The sequence below is a fragment of the Rhinichthys klamathensis genome, unplaced genomic scaffold (genome assembly GCF_029890125.1).
Source record: "Rhinichthys klamathensis goyatoka isolate OS25496 unplaced genomic scaffold, OSU_Roscu_1.1 h1tg000165l_1, whole genome shotgun sequence".
NCBI lineage: Eukaryota > Metazoa > Chordata > Actinopteri > Cypriniformes > Leuciscidae > Rhinichthys > Rhinichthys klamathensis.
This window is the reverse complement of record NW_026606697.1, coordinates 4,933,258-4,951,211: the sequence shown is the minus strand read 5'-3', so window position 1 is coordinate 4,951,211 and position 17,954 is coordinate 4,933,258. Positions and strand designations below refer to the sequence as shown.

General features: G+C 40.0%; 2 protein-coding genes across 2 annotated transcripts; both read left to right on the top strand.

Moving 5' to 3' along the window:
* The first annotated feature begins 5,603 nt into the window (after positions 1-5,603).
* prox3 (prospero homeobox 3) lies at positions 5,604-10,299 on the top strand. The gene is made up of 5 exons (XM_056259325.1): positions 5,604-5,900; positions 6,875-8,396; positions 9,257-9,364; positions 9,712-9,912; positions 9,985-10,299. The coding sequence occupies exons 2-5, from the start codon at positions 6,909-6,911 to the stop codon at positions 10,171-10,173; spliced, it is 1,986 nt and encodes a 661-aa protein (XP_056115300.1). The 5' UTR covers positions 5,604-5,900; positions 6,875-6,908; the 3' UTR covers positions 10,174-10,299.
* A 1,739-nt stretch (positions 10,300-12,038) lies between these two features.
* tmem179ba (transmembrane protein 179Ba) lies at positions 12,039-17,266 on the top strand. The gene is made up of 5 exons (XM_056259117.1): positions 12,039-12,197; positions 13,070-13,260; positions 14,413-14,553; positions 14,677-14,755; positions 17,081-17,266. Exons 1-5 carry the CDS (start codon positions 12,102-12,104, stop codon positions 17,234-17,236), a joined length of 663 nt encoding a protein of 220 aa, XP_056115092.1. The 5' UTR covers positions 12,039-12,101; the 3' UTR covers positions 17,237-17,266.
* Positions 17,267-17,954: the final 688 nt, after the last annotated feature.

Below are 17,954 nucleotides of genomic sequence, written 5' to 3'. Positions count from 1 at the left end.
CCGGCCGTTTTGCAAATCACTTACCCCACCTTTAAGGCAGAGGTGCACCTTGCACTTAGAGCAAACCCCTCTGACGATGCCCTTACAGCCAGGATTCTGGCACCTTCCTTTTGGTGCACCCATCTCTGGCCAGTGATCAAAGCGGTCAAGACGGATATATATTTTACTTTTATACTTTACTTTTACTTTACTTTATAAATATATACAAATATATATAAATATATGAGTATAATACAACCATCCAACTATATCAGTGCATTCATACAAAGCTACTCTGCATTAGCATGGGCAAAATATTGTTCCATTACCGCACAATGTTGCCATATGGCAACATACCTATTTTATTAAATAAAAAGGTAATATAAGTATCAAAACAATGTGACAATGATTGAAAAAAGATTAGAACTTATCCCAGATGCTTGATGTATTTTTTTTTTCCGAAGAAATATGAAAAAAATGAGGAAAATCTTCACATATACACGAGCACTTTTTCAGCAGCTGGAGTCATCAAAAGTGTGTGAAAAGAATGACGTTGCAAGGGTGTGTGTAGTGTCGTGATGTCATCAAAGCATATCATTGGTTACCACCGGGTTCTATTATGAATTTAAGATCAATCAGAGCTCATGTTTATTTTCAAATTTCAAGAAATGTCCAAAGAAAGGGTATGTTGCCATATGGCAACACTGTGCAGTAGAGGGTTAATGTTGTTTATGTGTCTATGTGGTGTTTTTAATGTGCTTTAAGACGAACCATGTACAAATTCCTAAGTCAACACCATTGCAGAGTATTTTCTCCTTAAAACTGCAGTGAATCTCTGAGCTGCTGCTGTGAGTGAGTGGAGGCGGGGCTAATTTGCATATTCATAGAACCGCGTATACTAAATGAAGCAAGGGTGTAGAGTAACATTCGAGCTATTTTAAGTCATGAAGAATTTTTTTTCAAGGAAAAAAAAACTTTTAAATATGACATTTTGTTGATCAAAGATGAGTTTTAAGGAATACACTGGGGGTGAGCGCAGTTGTTTTAATACACCACCAGCTGTCGCTGTTTTTCCTAAACTAGATCAAGACATCAGCGCAGATAAAACCACATCTCTCTCAGGGCCATCATGTGTAGCACTCACTTTGGCTCTCTTTCTGGAGAGGGGTGAAGGGAAGGAACGAATATAAAGGACAAAAAGGATTACATAGCTGAAAGAACTGAGGGATGAGCAGAGGATGAGCGTGGATCATCTCTATTGTCAGTGGATGGAAAATATCCCTCTCTTTCCCCTCCTACTGTTGTTTTCTCGCTCTCCCATCGAGCTTGTGTATTTGCTGTTTTGGCTTCCTGGAGAGAATGTGGAATGGAGAGAGGTTACCGCACCTGTGTGTGTGTGTGTGTGATGAAGAGAGTGACAAAAAGGAAAACGGGGGAGATGGAGTGTGTTTGGGCATTAGCATGCTGAGAGTGTCAGCTCTCGATGTCCCTCTCTCCCCCTCTCCATCCCTCATTCTATCTCTCACTCACCAATCCCTCTCTCCTCAGTGTCCATGGCAATTATACCATCAAAACACTCCAGCCAAAGAGGATAATTGCAACCTGAGTACTGCGGAGAGACTGAGAGGGAGAGTGAGTGAAAGTGTGTGTGAGCGAGCGCGTTTTCTCACGTCTGTGGTAGCTTATCTGTGTGCGGTTGAGAGCGAGTCGGTGCATTATATTGTATTCCTGAGGTTCTCCACCGCATTGTGAGAGTCATTTCGGTCAAAGATCAAAGAATATGTTTGCGGTGCTGAGAGGACAAGGACAATCCATTGAAGACACATGCACACACTCACAGCTTTAATAATGTGCATTACCGCAGTCAGTTTCCTGAAACTCAAGGTCAGAGGCAGAAACTCAAAACAGAGCTTCAGTAAAGAGGAGTTTTAACAGAAAGCTGGTGAAACAGTGGCCATGGCTCAGCTGGATCCACAATCCAGTGGTGTGTCGGTTATTTTTAGTGCTCAAATGATATCTATAATTGCCGATAGCTGATAAAATGCAGATTTTTACAGGATTCTCCATAAAATTCACAGGCCCAAAATGGGTGAGACGGGGCTTGACAAAGCCCCTTGATATACACTATGACCCAAGAGTTTAGGTTCAGTAAGTAACTCGACTAATAATTTTATACAGCAAGGATGCATTACTTAGATATGGTTTATAAAATATTTCAATTTTTAATAAATGCTGTTCTTTTGAACTGTGACACTGAAGACTGGAGTAATGATGCTGAAAATTCAGCTTTGCATCACAGGAATAAATTACATTTTAAAATATATTCAAATAGAAAATGTACAGTTAAAGGTAGGGTTGGTAATTTCAGAGAGGCTGGCAATAAACCTCATGTCTCAAAGCAAAACATATTGAACATAAACAACGTTTCGGGTGCGTTTCCCGAAAGCATCGTTAGCTAATTATGGGCGCACGTTCCATTGAACTCTATTGCTAACGACGGAACTTGCGACCATCGTTGGATTTGGAAAACGCACGCCTGTACGACTGCTGCAGATTCATTTCAGCGTTGATAGTGTTGCCACTGAAACGCATAAAGTCGAGTCACGAACCGCTCTGAGTATAACGTCACGGGTTTCCAAAACTCTTCCAAATTACGGTAGTTCTGGCGTGAACGCAGCATACGCTCGTTGTCGGACAGAATGCAGTGATTGGATGGACATTTTATGGTCCTACTCCTTACACAGACTAGAATATACATATAAATACTTTGAAACCACTTAACTAGTGATTGCTATCAGGACGTGAAGAGACTTTCAACCAGCGTAACAACAAATCGTCTACTCTGCCTTTAACAAACTGAACTTTATTGTAAAGGTCACTGAAGATCTATTTGAAAACCGATAATGTGCATTATTATTTTTCATACTGACATATTCATTGCTCATCCTGCGCAGTTTTCATCTAATAATCTCAAAATGTGTTCCATTAAATCAACTTCAACCTCTTTTTTTATGTATCATAAACACTCTCTCAACCTGTTTGTGTGTATTTGTCTTCCCTGGTTTTTTTTTTTACGTCTTTGTGGTACTAATTCCCGAGATCTGCATGTCCCTTCAGATTGAATATCCTCTAGTTCAACTGCAGTTGTCACTCACTGTCTCTCCTCAGTCACCTTGCCCAAGGCTGAATGTGTGAGTGCTCTCTTCTCTCAAACACACTTTCCCTCAGAGGCAGCCAATGGGCAAACACTTTGCCTGTCCATCGACCCCCTCAAAACGTCTATCTGCACTCCTGCTTTCTCTCTCTCTCCCCCCGCTGGATGCCACATTTTCATTCCGTGCATATTACAGACTCATAATGCAATATGTTTGATCGTGACTCATTCAAATGAGACATTTTGATAAGTCTCCCACCGTTTGAAAGGATCGACATTCGTGTGGCATTTTTAAAACACTGCTCGCAAATGGCCACGTCCCTTTGGTGTATTTCATAGCTCTTTGTTAGAATTGCTCATGCATTTTAATATTGTTTGCTGTCAGTCATTTGGCTTCAGTTCAAAGCATTCAGTGTGAGTTGCTAATGTAGTTCAAAAAGCCTTTCAGCCTGACCTTACAAAAGGTGTGTGTGTGTGTGTGTGTGTGTGTGTGTTTACAGTGCAAATGGACTGTAAGGAATTGTCGAATGCGGAATTTAACACTTCTGTTGCACACTTACTGTCATTTGTTACAAAGAAAAAAATGGATTTAGAAATAAAACAGGGAGGAATCCATTAGCATCAACGTCACTTGAAAAAAAGTATGCGAGCTGTGCTAATGTCTATATATCCAATATCTGTTCGTTTTTAAAACTACATTTCAATTACATTTGTTTATAGATCGCTCTGTAGTCGCAAGCACCTTTTATTAATAAGGCTTTGTGTCATATTTCTTGTTTCCATAACAACAGTAACCAGTGGTTATTGTGAACAGTTTGGTTGGTTGAGGGGTATTTCAGTGAAGTGGGGGAGAGAGGGAGTGATGGAAACAATGAAAGAGAGAGAAGGGGTGCTATGAAGAGGAGTGGAGGGACCGATAATCAGCTTTCACACGTTCAGGGGTGGAGGAGTCTCTGATTATCAAGAGCTTTATTGCTGCATTTTCATACCGGCATTGGCATATGTACAGTCTCATGGGGGAAATATGTAATCAAAAAAAAAAAAATTCATTAACGGAAGGTTTTATAAACACTTACTGGTTGAAACTCTGACATCCGGATAGCAATCAATAATATAAGTGGCCTATGTATTAAACCATGTACATATATCTTCTGTGGAAGTCAAAAAATGTTCGTCCCATCAATGCATTCGGTCCGAATGCAATAATAGGATGTCCCACCTGCCTGTCAAAATATGTATTTCCATACCTCCTCGCACAGACATCACACATCATCACACGTCATGATACTGTTCACGTCCTCAGACTCAGATTTATGTTATGATTTATGTCTTAAAACAATCGATTCTAAGTCAAAAAAATGTATAATCGCAATAGGTTCTCCAACATACTAGTTAATTACTGCAGTCAGTGTTACTATAATATAGTTAAAAAGAGTCATTAGTCAAAAGAGAATTAAAAAAGTTGTGAAATAATGTGTACAGAATTCCTATTAGAATTATATCTTCATTTGGAACCTCTCCTAACACATTCCAGTGCAAGCAACAACAAAAAAAGAAAAGAAAAATCCTCCAAGAACCAAATATGTTCCAACTAGAAAAAAAAAAAAAATCTTACAGCATTTTTTTATTTTTAAAAGTCCTATGTCGCGTCTTTATCGGAAATCTACTTGTTTTTGTTTTATTACATGTCTTAAAAGTTTAGGGTTTGGTAAGTTTTTTTTTGTTGTTGTTGAAAAATGTCACCAAGGCTGCTTTTAATAAAAAGATATATTGTGAATTAAAATAAGTGTTTTAATATTTTTTAATGTAATTTATTCCTGGTAAAGCTGAATTTTCAGCATCATTACTTCTTCAGTGTCACATGATCCTTCAGAAATCACTCTAATATGCTGATTTGCTGCTCAAGAAACATTTATTATTATTATTATTGTTAAAAATAATTGTGCTGCTTATTAATTTAAGAGACTATGATCATTTTTTTTAAATGTATTGAACATGTTTGATATAGATTTTGTATCAATGTAAACATATTTCCTGTCATTGTGATCAATTGAATGCGTCCTTGCTAAACAAAAACATTAATTTATTTAAAAAAATTAAATAAAATTGTACTGACCCCAAACTTTTGCGCGGTAATAATAAAGGGGCATTTTATTCCTTTGGGAACTTTATAGTCCTATTGGGAGCTATGTATCATATCTATCTACTGTTTGTTCAAAGCAAATTCTATTTAGGGCCTTTTGGATTCACTTCCAGTCAGCTTTTTACATTGAATGAGATCCTTACCGATTATTAATTTTACATTTATTTAAATTGTAAATCTTAACAAGAACGGTTATAACTGAAAAAAAAGGTCACAATGGATAATTTGACCATATATGTACATCATATTATTTTAGTAAATCTGGTCGTTTTTGATTGGTGGAGGCTCATAACCAAGTAGTTACCCCACGTGGAGAGCGAGTGGGAGAGCGCGCGCGAGAGAGAGAGGTGTGTGTGTGTGTGTGTGTGTGTGTGCGCGGGGCAGCGGACGGACATCCCTCCCTCTCTCACGCCTCGCCTCGACGCCCACTGGCTGATCACCACGCGATAGAGTGCGCGAGGATGAGAGATGGACAGCGCGAGGCAGGAGCGACAGCAATAACAGGAAACTCGGTGGCGCGTTTAACGCTGATGCTCCCGGTGACCAACGCACACCTCGACAAAACCGAAATATAATACGACAGGAAAGTGACCGACCGGGGGATGCTTTCTAGCTGACTCTTTTGTAAGTTTTTAAAAATATTTTACCTTGCTTTTTACCTTAGGGACATCCGTGTATTTGTTTGTCCTTGTCAAATGCGCCTCATCTATTTATTTGTTAATGAATCTGCGACACACACACACACACACACACGCGCGCGCGCAGAGTTTACAAATGTCCGCTCGTGCGCCGGTATTTGAGCAGGAGCGAAATCTGTCTTCATAACAAGAAAACTTTGACGTGAACTCTGCGATATTATTCATGGCGAGTTGGGTTAGTGTGTGAGTAATTAAGGCAAATCAATTTCTATAATTTATCCGTGAGGGTGTTGTCCTTCCATCTGTTCATTTTTTTTTTTCATGGCAGTTAAACGGCTTTAAAATCGAGCTATAATCTGATGACATCTGTGGCATTTGTGCCAATGAGGGAAAGGCGAAAACGTCAGTTTAGCACAGTAATTTCCATTAATCTGATTTTAGGATAAATGAGTTGTGTATGTGTCTATCTATCTATCTATCTATCTATCTATCTATCTATCTATCTATCTATCTATCTATCTATCTATCTATCTATCTATCTATCTATCTATCTATCTCAAAACTATTTAGTAGTACTAAAAGGTCTGAATTAAGTAAAAATGCAGATTCAGAGCTTTGGGACTATAGTAATCTCATTAAAATATTTACTGTCTCACCATCCATGTATTTGTGTTGAGTGAGTGTGTGTGTGTGTGTGTGTGTGTGTGTGTGTGTGTGTGTGTGTGTGAGAGAGAGAGGGAAAGAAGGATGAGAGCAATAGAGTCAACAGTCTGAACAAACACAGGGTACAGCTGTCAGCGGATAGATAACGCACACATGCAGAGAGGGAAAAAAAGAGACTATGATGATGCCGATAACAATGAGAGGATTATGAGCAATGAGCAAAAACCGATCCAAATAGCTGCGTATATTCGTCTATGATTCTGTATTTATTCACAGCAAATTGTGCTCTCTTTAAAGATCCTGAAACCAGATCAGAACGGAAAAGGGGGCTATGGATTCCCCTTCGGATCGATTTCATCAGCAGCCTTCCCAGATGTGTCCCTTCGAACTGTATCACAGCCTGCCAGATTCAAACCCCTCAAGCCACCGATTTTCCCCCGGCAGCCTGTCTTCCCACCCGCTCTTCTCCCCTCTCATGCATCCCAACAGTGCGTCCCAAAGGTGGGGTAGTTTCCGCCAGCGCCAGGGCTTGTTCCCTGGGCTTTTGGTAGATGATGATATAAGGGAGGAGGATGTGTTTGGGAAGAGGGAGTTTGCAACCCCATCATCTCAGCGCTGTCACGGAGAACGGGGACAAAGCTCGGCTCCCGACCCTGGCGAATGGGATTTCGCGAGAGTTAAGAGACCCAGGATGGACTCGGCAGCTCGAAGCGAAGAAGAAACGGGGAGAGAAGGGAAGAGAGGGAGGAAGAGTAGAGCTTCGGTTAGGATGGGTGAGAGGAAGGGAGAGAAACCAGGGAACAGGAGGGAAAGCAGGGAAGGCAGAAAGCGACAGCGACAAGAACTGAAGCTTCAGCTGGAGGAAACCAAAGGGAAACTTCTCGAGCTCCAGCGAAAGGTGTGGAGGGTTTACGGAGGGCAGGCGGATGACGAGAAAGGAGGCGAGGAGGAGCAAGAGAACGGGGCGATCATTCTCGATGAGGTTGCGGAGATGTTTTCCGACAGCGACGATCCACTCGTCAGCAGTGGGTTTTCTCCTCCGCGCTGTTCGTCTAAGAAAAACAATGACACCAACGGGAATGGCAACGCTGCGATATTTCCAGAGACCTCCGTGGACCTGGACTTGGAGTTAAATGGCGATCAGGTGTGGCTGGGATGCAGTTTGGTCCGGGGCGAGTGGGAGAGCGCAGAAGGAGGGCAGAAGTTTGCTCAAGCTCTAAAGCAGGAGCTTGCGAATGTCGTGGCTCAAGTTATCGACAGAGTTGTCCGTCTCTATGCCGAAACCGACGCCTCGACGGTCACATCCGCCACCGTTTCCCGAGAAACCAGCATGGCGTTGGATTTAAACTCGGACAGGAGGGCGAGACCTCATGCGGTTGAGCAGGTGGAAGCGTTGCCACTCGTCACAAAGAGTCCTCAAGACAAGAGAGCCCCTATCGCTCAAAGTGTCCTCCTCCCTCAAGCCAATCCCAGCCTCCCTCCGCTATCCCAGCCCCCTCTCCCGGCACTTTTACCCCCCAGGAGCAAAGACCACTTCTTGCCCTCTTATCCCCCGGACAACCCCGTTCCCTTGCCCCTTCTTCACTACACCATGCAGAATCTCTTCGCCCGCTCCCTCTCCAGTTTGCCTCTTCATAAGGACTGCCTGTCTGAGTCTTTCATGGACTTTCGTTCACACAACTCTGCGTTCCCACCCCTCCCATTGTTGGGGCAGCTAGAGCCCTCTCCGTCGGATAGAGCGAGAGAAGGAGGGATGAGGGGAGGCGGAGCAGGAGGGGGGGATGGAGGAGATGCAGCTCTCTATCTCGCCGCTGGATCAATATCCTTTCATTTAAAAAATAAATAAAATATATATATATATATTTACACAGCTGTTCTAAAGTTTGGGGTCAGTTTTAAAAAGAAATGAATACCTTTATTAACGTAAAAATGTTCAAATGTTCAGACCTTTATAATGTCACTTTTTTAAAAATAAAAACATTTGTTTTCAACATTGATAATAATAAATGTTTCATGAGCGACATATCGTCATATTAGAATGATTTCTGAAAGATCATGTGACACTGAAGACTGCTGAAAATTCACAAGAATAAATTACATTTTTAACTATTTTCAAATAGCAGTGGTGAGCATAAGAGACATATTTCAAAAACACAAAGAATCTTAGGGTGTATTCACACCTGCCTTGTTTGGTTCGATTGAATCGAACTCTGGTTCGTTTCCCCCCTTGGTGCGGGCCTTTTGGGCAGGTGTGAATACAGCAATCGAACTCTGGTTCGTTTCCCCCCTTGGTGCGGGCCTTTTGGGCAGGTGTGAATACAGCAATCGAACTCGGGTGCGGACCAAACCACCGAACTGAGACCCAGCTGAAGAGGTGGTCTCGGTACGGTTCCAAACGAACTCTGGTACGGTTCGAATTTCTGTCCAATGAATGGACGACCTTAGCACACGTGTGGTTTTGCTTACAAATTTTGGTTCACTTGCAAAAAGAGCAGTGTGAAAGCGAACCGTACCAAAAAAATAAAATTTTTGGTCCGGACCAAAGCAAGTGAACTATCGGACTTTCCTGGTGTGAATACACCCTTACAGACCCCAAATGATTGAACAGTAGTGGATATTATCCATACGACTATATAAATGTATTTGTGCTGCTCTCAAACATTCCTTAACCATCTGCACTCTCAGGAAGGGCTCTCTCCGTGCCACCTGAAGAAAGCCAAACTCATGTTCTTCTACGCACGCTACCCCAGCTCCAGCACTCTCAAGACATATTTCCCTGATGTCAAAGTGAGCATCATTCAGATAATCCTCAACGCAAAATAGAATAGCTTTGTGTGCATGTCTTGCACAAATGATATGGGCTAATGACTTATTGAATAAAGTTACACTGACCTATATACAGCAGTCTGACATGGTTTCCCTTTGAATCAATTAGAGCAGTCAGAAAATGTCCCTATATTTATGAGTCCATGTCAATGGATTTTTTTAACTAAATCATGCGTATTATAATAAAGCTTTGTCCGTATGTGATTAAACATCACAGTATGTCTCCAAACAGAAATGATACTAAAATGTTTAATGCTGACCTACATTTATTATATAGCCTCTTTTCTTTTTTCCCCCCTCTCGCACAGTTCAATCGCTGTGTCACTTCCCAGCTGATTAAGTGGTTCAGTAACTTCCGGGAGTTCTTCTACATCCAGATGGAGCGCTTTGCCCGCCAGGCGGCCAGAGAGGGGCCTACATCTGCCAGGGATAGATCACTCCGCCTGGGGAGAGACACCGAGCTTTACCGCATTCTCAACATGCACTACAATAAGAGCAATGATTACCAGGTCAGTGTGTGCAATGCATACGCACAGCGAAACAGTTCAATTACGTGTTTAAACGTCAGTTTTGCTCTCCAGGTTCCTGAGAGGTTTGTGGAGATATCTGAGATTGCCCTGAGGGAGTTTTTCTCCGCCATACAGAGTGGTCGGGATACCGATCCGTGCTGGAAGAAGGCCATCTACAAGATCATCTGTAAATTAGACAGCCCGGTGCCTGACAGCTTCCGGCTGCCCGGCTGCCCTACAGACACTTACCGCATGGGTTAAATCGGGTTTATCACACACACGCACAGCCTCAGAAAACACATCATTTGTGCACAGATTGATATCATAAGTGTGGAAGAGTGTTTAACAATTTGAATCAATGGCATAGAACCAAGAAGTAAACGTACAAAATGATGCTTGTAAAGATCGAGAACACTAAATAAGTGTTTTATTATTATCATCATCATCATGATGCTTAAAAGTATTATTTGTTTAAACATTACCTGATTAATACTTCTACTTTAGTCAAGCATTATTACAGTTAGCATTGAAAAAACGCTCTGAATTTATGGGGGGGGGGTCTCATTTTATTCGCTGTTACATTTAAGGCTCATTAATTTATCTGAAAATGCAGGCCTGGTTGGCCTTTGACCTTTTTATATTACTTGTTACTCGTTATATAATGTTGTTGAGTTTCTGTGTATTTGTGGTGTCATGTAATAAAATGAGTCAAAACAATCTTTGCTGTCAGTCGACGCTACAAATTAGTGCCACAGTATAAATGCTTATTTTTAAATGCAAATGCAGTCTTACATCATGACATATATATTGGCTGAGTACATTAAATAACATAAATATATTTCATATGGTCAACTGTGGGAGGGGAAGGAGACCCTGGCTCTCAAACTTAAGAAATCGTGACAGTTACTTACCCTGATACTAAGCTCAAACACCTGACCGCACGAGTCTGTCTATACACAGTGGAATGGGCTTCTATTGCAGTCAGATGGCCCTAGACAGGGTTGGGGATAATGAATTACATAATCAGATACTTTTTCAAGTAACTAGTAAAGCTTCACATTTATTGACTGACACCTGTCCTGTCCACGTGTTGAGAGAAATAATGAGTAAGTGCAGAGGTGTGTGTGTGTGTGTGAACATGATGGATATTGTAGTTCTAGACTAAATGTGAACATGCATTTACTCATCTCACTTGCACAAAAACACATTCAGTATTCCTCAAAATGAATAAAAACTCTGAAATTCAAACTCAGAATATTGCGCAAACCTAAAATAATTAAATATGTTAATCCATACTTTATGGATTTAATCTCACTTTATTAACCAATGTCTTTGCTACTGACATTCAGTGATCCAATTCAACCAAACTAATACAAGCAAAAGGGACTTTAGATAAAGATCACATTTGTGTTTCATTTTTTAGTTTTTAATGCTGAAGTGTTAAACCCTTTAGCTGTGCTGTCATTACGGACTGCAGAAGAAGAAAGTTCGTTTGAGTTGCGCCCTACTGTTCACACCAAGGACGGTAACAAGATAACGATAAAGATTTCTCAAAATCGTTCACAATATTAAAGAATAGTAGAGTTCAGCTATCGTTGTTGGTGTGAACGGGCCTTTCATTTAACTTTTGGTGTGAAAAACGCCTTTACATTTGCCAAAAGTAGAGCTTTTGTTAAAAAACAAAGCAGCCCGGCCCAGGTGAGGAAAAGTAACGCTTAGTTACTTTTTTAGCTAGTAACGCAAAATTGCAAAACATTACTTTTAAAACTTTCCCCAAATCTGCTCCAAGATTTGTAGTGCTTTATATTTGACTTTGGTTGAACAAATGATTTAAAGTGTGTAAGGGCTTTGCAATGTGTGCACTGATCTAACAGAAACTAAAGTAGTTCAATTACAAGTAAAAAGGTCCTAATTTAATCACAGTTAATGTAGTAACTCTCAAATCTAGTCAAAATTAAGTAGGTATATTTATATATAAGGTGATTACCATAAATGTGACCTATTTTGGTGCTTATGCAAGGGAATGTGGTTCTGTTAGTTCATGTTTTTGTTCGATGTTGCAATCACATGATTGTCGTTAACTCATGATGCGTTTTAGACACATGAGTGCGTGTATGCGCGCTGCCGCGGCTGGTTAAAGTCAGTGCGGAGTTGTGGCGCGCGCGCACACACACACACACACACACGCTATGGCGCTGCCGTGGCCTCTGTTGCTGGAGCTGATGCTGTATGGCAGCTGTTTTATCTGTGGGATCATCACAGCCGCATCTGTTACAATCTCACAGGTATATCTGCTGTTTGCTATTTAATATAGAACACTATTACAGACTTTACCTTGTTGTTAAATGGTGCTATTGCGTTCAGAAACACGACAGAATGTAATTTTCAAACTTTGACGATGTTAGCTGAACGCTTGTAGTTTACTGTTGTTGACAGTTTTGTTTAGCATAATTGTTTGCAGGGGATGTGTTTTGCTGTTTTCCCTAGATGCATACAAAAATCATAACTTTTCTTCTGGAGTGTGTCTGTGCTTATACCTTCTCACGAGTTGCCCTTAAAATCGTCATAGTCATGTGACCAGAAATGTTTTACTTTTTTTATTTTTAATAATCCATACAGTAGAAAAACTAATAGGCCTATGCTTTTATAATCTTTATAATTATCCATACCGTAGAAAAAAAATAAAATAAAAATAGGCCCACGTTTTTAAAATAAAACCCGGAAGTGAAGAGAAAATGAAAGTGTAATAGAAGCAACTGAAGCTTCCAGTTCTGTCACTGTTTCTGTCATGTGACCAGCTGAGAATTTGCTTTAAAGAGGAATTGGTTAATTAAAGTCAGATGAGCAGAAAAGGAGAGTGTGAGTAAGAATGTCAGTGTTGAGTGTTTCATCAGTGGATATAGTAGGAAAAGAATAAAAGGGAAAAATGAAGAAGACAACCATGAGTGATGCTCTTGTATGTAGTTGTGGAGTTCACTGGCACATACATTAAACATGAGAAGGGTCTAGTTTGAATTGCATTAAATTCCACCTGTATTTCACCCCTTTGTGCCCAAGTTTTTCAATAGTTTCATGCCCTCTGTTGTACATTGTAGAAAGTGCCTACTATGGGCATTGTAAGCCATAACATTCTTTCCTTATTTTTTCACTCAAACAGGGAAGTTTTGCTGGGAAGTGTATGCTGTACGGTTCAGTGCGTCTGAACAACACATCCATCAGTGTACTTACATCCAGTTCTCCCTCTCTCTGTTACTTTGTGTCAGCCATCTCAGTGTGTGTGGCTGTCTTCTGCTTTTCAGTCACTCTCTACTGGGTCTACATCGCCTGTTTTGAGGGAGAGGTGAAAAGGTATGTCAAAGAGCTCCGTAAATCATGTGCTCTTGATTTTATTTCAGATATGTGAACAGGTTTTCTGTTTCCTGTTGTCGTGCTCCAGTATGGATGGATTGCAGGAGGAACTCTAAACGGATATGTGATGCAAACTAGATATTAGATAATGAGACATTGTGGTTAGTTTTTTTGTTGTTGAAAGAAATGTACAGTACACTTTTATTCAAGTATTCATTAAATCGATTTAAAAGTGACAGGACTTTAAAATTATTACAAAACATTTGTATTTCAAACAACTGCTCTCCTTTTTAACTTTCTATTTAACAAATAATTCTGAATAAAATGTATCACGGTTTCCACAAAAATAGCACAACTGCTATCAACATTGATGATAATGTTACTTTAGCACCAAATTAGCATATCAGAATGATTTCTGAAGGATCATGTCATTGAAGACTGGAGTAATGATGCGGAAAATTCAGCTTTACCGTGACACAGATAAATGACATTTTCACTTATATTAAAATAGAAAACTGTTACTTTAAATTGTATTATATTGGTGCACCAAAAATACCTAATTTAAAAAATCTTACTCACTCCAAATGTTTAAATTAGTGGTCGACAATATATCGGCAGATATGTTTTTTTTTTTGTTTTTTGTTTTTTTTATATCGCACTGGCCGATACGTTTTTTTTATTTGGCCGATGTGTCCGGAAGCAGTTTTATTTTAAAGACTTTTATTTTGACAGCGCTGAAAACGCGAGCGTAATAGTTTAAATTCTTTACTTGTGAACAAGACAAAAAATTGAAACAAATTCTTTACTTGTGAAAAATACTGTTATAGGATTACAGAATCAAGAAGTTGCCATCTAAAGTATAAGCCTGTTCTCTAAGATATATCAGCATCAAAAAATCAATATCGGCCGACCACTAGTTTTGGTAGTGTATATATTAATAACAAGCTGTGATTTTCAAATTCAGTAAGAGATGTTTCAATAGTCCCTGTGCGGTCGGTCAGAGTGTGAGTCCTTGCTAACATGAAACAAGTTTTTTTTTCTTCTAGTAAGACTATTAATTTGGAAGCTACTAGGATAGCAAGTTGCAACAACATATTTTTTTTCTTAAATGTCATTCAAACATTGTGCAATGTTGTCTCTGTCTTGTATCAGGGAGAAATTATGGATGAACGTTACTCTTGGCTTGTCTGGAGTCTTCCTCTTCTTCCTCTTGGTGACGGGATGCATCCTGAAAATCGGCCGAGACAGACTGTGTGACTCTTTGCTTAATACACTGACCCCCAATATAACAAAGTGAGTGTGTGAGAGAGACCTCTGATACAGTTGTTATGACGGTCAATACTGTCTGTCTGCATTTATCAAAAGCTATTACAATCACTAGTGGTTGTATAAGTACACTATTTTGTGCATTTTCAGGTGTGAAGAAGCGCAAGATAAGTCTTGGTTGAGCCCGATCAGCGGGAGCCAGTTCTACTCCAGACTGCACAGTGCAGAGGTAGCTACTGATCATCACTAACACATTATGCAAGAGCTATCAGCATATGCATATCATTAGAGTGACTTCTCATTCACCCCGATTCATTTCTAGAGCCTCCATCAAGTTAATTAAATCTGTTAATGTTGTTCGATTTATTGACATTCCGGCTTCAAATCTCTCATTTACCTGGAGGTGGTGGAGAAACCTCCGACAAAATCGAAACAGTTGTCTAAAACGTTGTCATATATACAGTATATGTATATAGTATGTATGTATGCGTGTGTGTATATATATATATATATATATATATATATATACACACAGTATCTCACAAAAGTGAGCACACCCCTCACATTTTTGTAAATGTTTTATTATATCTTTTCACGGGACAACACTGAAGAACTGAAACTTTGCTACACTGTAAAGTAGTGAGTGTACAGCTTGTATAACAGTGTAAATTTGCTGTCCCCTCAAAATAACTCAACAAACAGCCATTAATGACTAAACCACTGGCAACAAATAGGAGTACACCCACTTTTCTGAGATACTGTGTGTATATATTTGTATATAGTTTGTTTATATATATATATATATATATATACCCATTACCCCCCTCCACACACACACACTTATATTGTGTGTGTGTATATATATATATATACATACAGTATATATATATATATATATATAAATGCATATTATATAAACAAACTTTTATTCGATTTGACAGCACTAATATATATATACAGTATATGACAATGTTTTAGACAATTATATTGTGTAAGTGACCTCATATATTTAGAAAAAAATGTCTATTGATTTTAATTAAAGTATAAATCAATCATTCAATAAAAAAGTGTATGTTTTGTGTTGTATAATAACAATATAATATGTGTTATAGATTTATAGACAATTATATTGTGTAAATAACTTCATATATATTTTGACAAAAATGTTGTCTAAAACCTTTCTTTTTATATATATATATATATATATATATATATACACTCGGCCACTTTATTAGGTACACCTGTCCAACTGCTCGTTAACACTTAATTTCTAAGCAGCCAATCACATGGCGGCAACTCAGTGCATGTAGACATGGTCAAGACAATCTCCTGCAGTTCAAACCGAGCATCAGTATGGGGAAGAAAGGTGATTTGAGTGACTTTGAACGTGGCATGATTGTTGGTGCCAGAAGGGCTGGTCTGAGTATTTCAGAAACTGCTAATCTACTGGGATTTTCACGCACAACCATCTCTAGGGTTTACAGAGAATGGTCCGAAAAAGAAAAAACATCCAGTGAGCGGCAGTTCTGTGGGCGGAAATGCCTTGTTGATGCCAGAGGTCAGAGGAGAATGGCCAGACTGGTTCGAGCTGATAGAAGGGCAACAGTGACTGAAATAACCACTCGTTACAACCGAGGTATGCAGCAAAGCATTTGTGAAGCCACAACACGCACAACCTTGAGGCGGATGGGCTACAACAGCAGAAGACTCCACCGGGTACCACTCATCTCCACTACAAATAGGAAAAAGAGGCTACAATTTGCAAGAGCTCACCAAAATTGAACAGTTGAAGACTGGAAAAATGTTGCCTGGTCTGATGAGTCTCGATTTCTGTTGAGACATTCAGATGTTAGAGTCAGAATTTGGCGTAAACAGAATGAGAACATGGAACCATCATGCCTTGTTACCACTGTGCAGGCTGGTGGTGGTGGTGTAATGGTGTGGGGGATGTTTTCCTGGCACACTTTAGGCCCCTTAGTGCCAATTGGGCATCGTTTAAATGCCACGGCCTACCTGAGCATTGTTTCTGACCATGTCCATCCCTTTATGGCCACCATGTACCCATCCTCTGATGGCTACTTCCACCATGTCACAAAGCTCTAATCATTTCAAATTGGTTTCTTGAACATGACAATGAGTTCACTGTACTAAAATGGCCTCCACAGTCACCAGATCTCAACCCAATAGAGCATCTTTGGGATGTGGTGGAACGGGAGATTCGCATCATGGATGTGCAGCCGACAAATCTGCGGCAACTGTGTGATGCCATCATGTCAATATGGACCAAACTCCCTGAGGAATGCTTCCAGCACCTTGTTGAATCTATGCCACGAAGAATTGAGGCAGTTCTGAAGGCAAAAGGGGGTCCAACCCGTTACTAGCATGGGGTACCTAATAAAGTGGCCGGTGAGTGTATATATAATATATATATACACACACAAACACACACATTTTTTTAATAGAACAAAACCAAATTGGCTATGTCTTAATTGCACTAATGCCCTAAAAATGTTCAACATCATCTTTAAGAAACTTTTATTTTTCTCCCTCTTAGATCGCAGTATGGGTGAATTTCTTCTTTTGGATGATAATAGCAGGTCTGGTCCTGTTCCAGCGCAACAAAGGGTCAGAAACCCTGTCAGGAGGAGAGGGTCCATCAGTGACCACTTCTGAAACTGAGCCCTTCTTCAACCGCCCAGGACGTCCTTAGTGTCGCCCCACACTAAAGCAGTCTATGTGTCCCTTGGAACACTCTCACACACATACACACACACACATACGCTTACATTCACAAACGCACTGCTGGCTAGCTGAGCCAAAAGGATTTTGGCAGTTCCAGTATACGGTCTTGATTTCGTTCACTAGCATTGCCAAGGGTTAGTTGCCATGGTTACTGATCTGTGGCTGGCAGCACAGACCTGGCAGGTGATCGTGTGCGGTTGCCAGATTGGTGGTGGTGTGACCTGAACTGATTGAGACACTGCTTTATGTAAAGAGATCAAATCTGACAACACTGCCAGAGTTTTCACAAACTAAACGCAAATCTTCAGGAAAATGCTTTATGATTCTACATGGTGACTAGTGTTTTCCACTCTCTGGCCAAAACATTTCATTAGCACATATAACAGATTCAAGGCTTTTGTGGAATAACATCCAATAAATTGAACCTAGTTGACCTGGAATCAAACCAGGTGAAGGTTAATGCACTCTACTGTAACTTTTCACTATTAAAGGGACAGTTCACCTAAAAATAACAATGTTGTCATCATTTACTCACCCTCGTGTTGTTCCAAACCCGTATGAGTTTCTTTCTTCTGTTGAACACAAAAGAAGATATTTTGAAGAATGTCAGTAACCAGACAGTTGACGGCACCCATTGACTTCCATAGTATTTTTTTTTTTTTCCTACTATTGAAGTCAACTGTCTG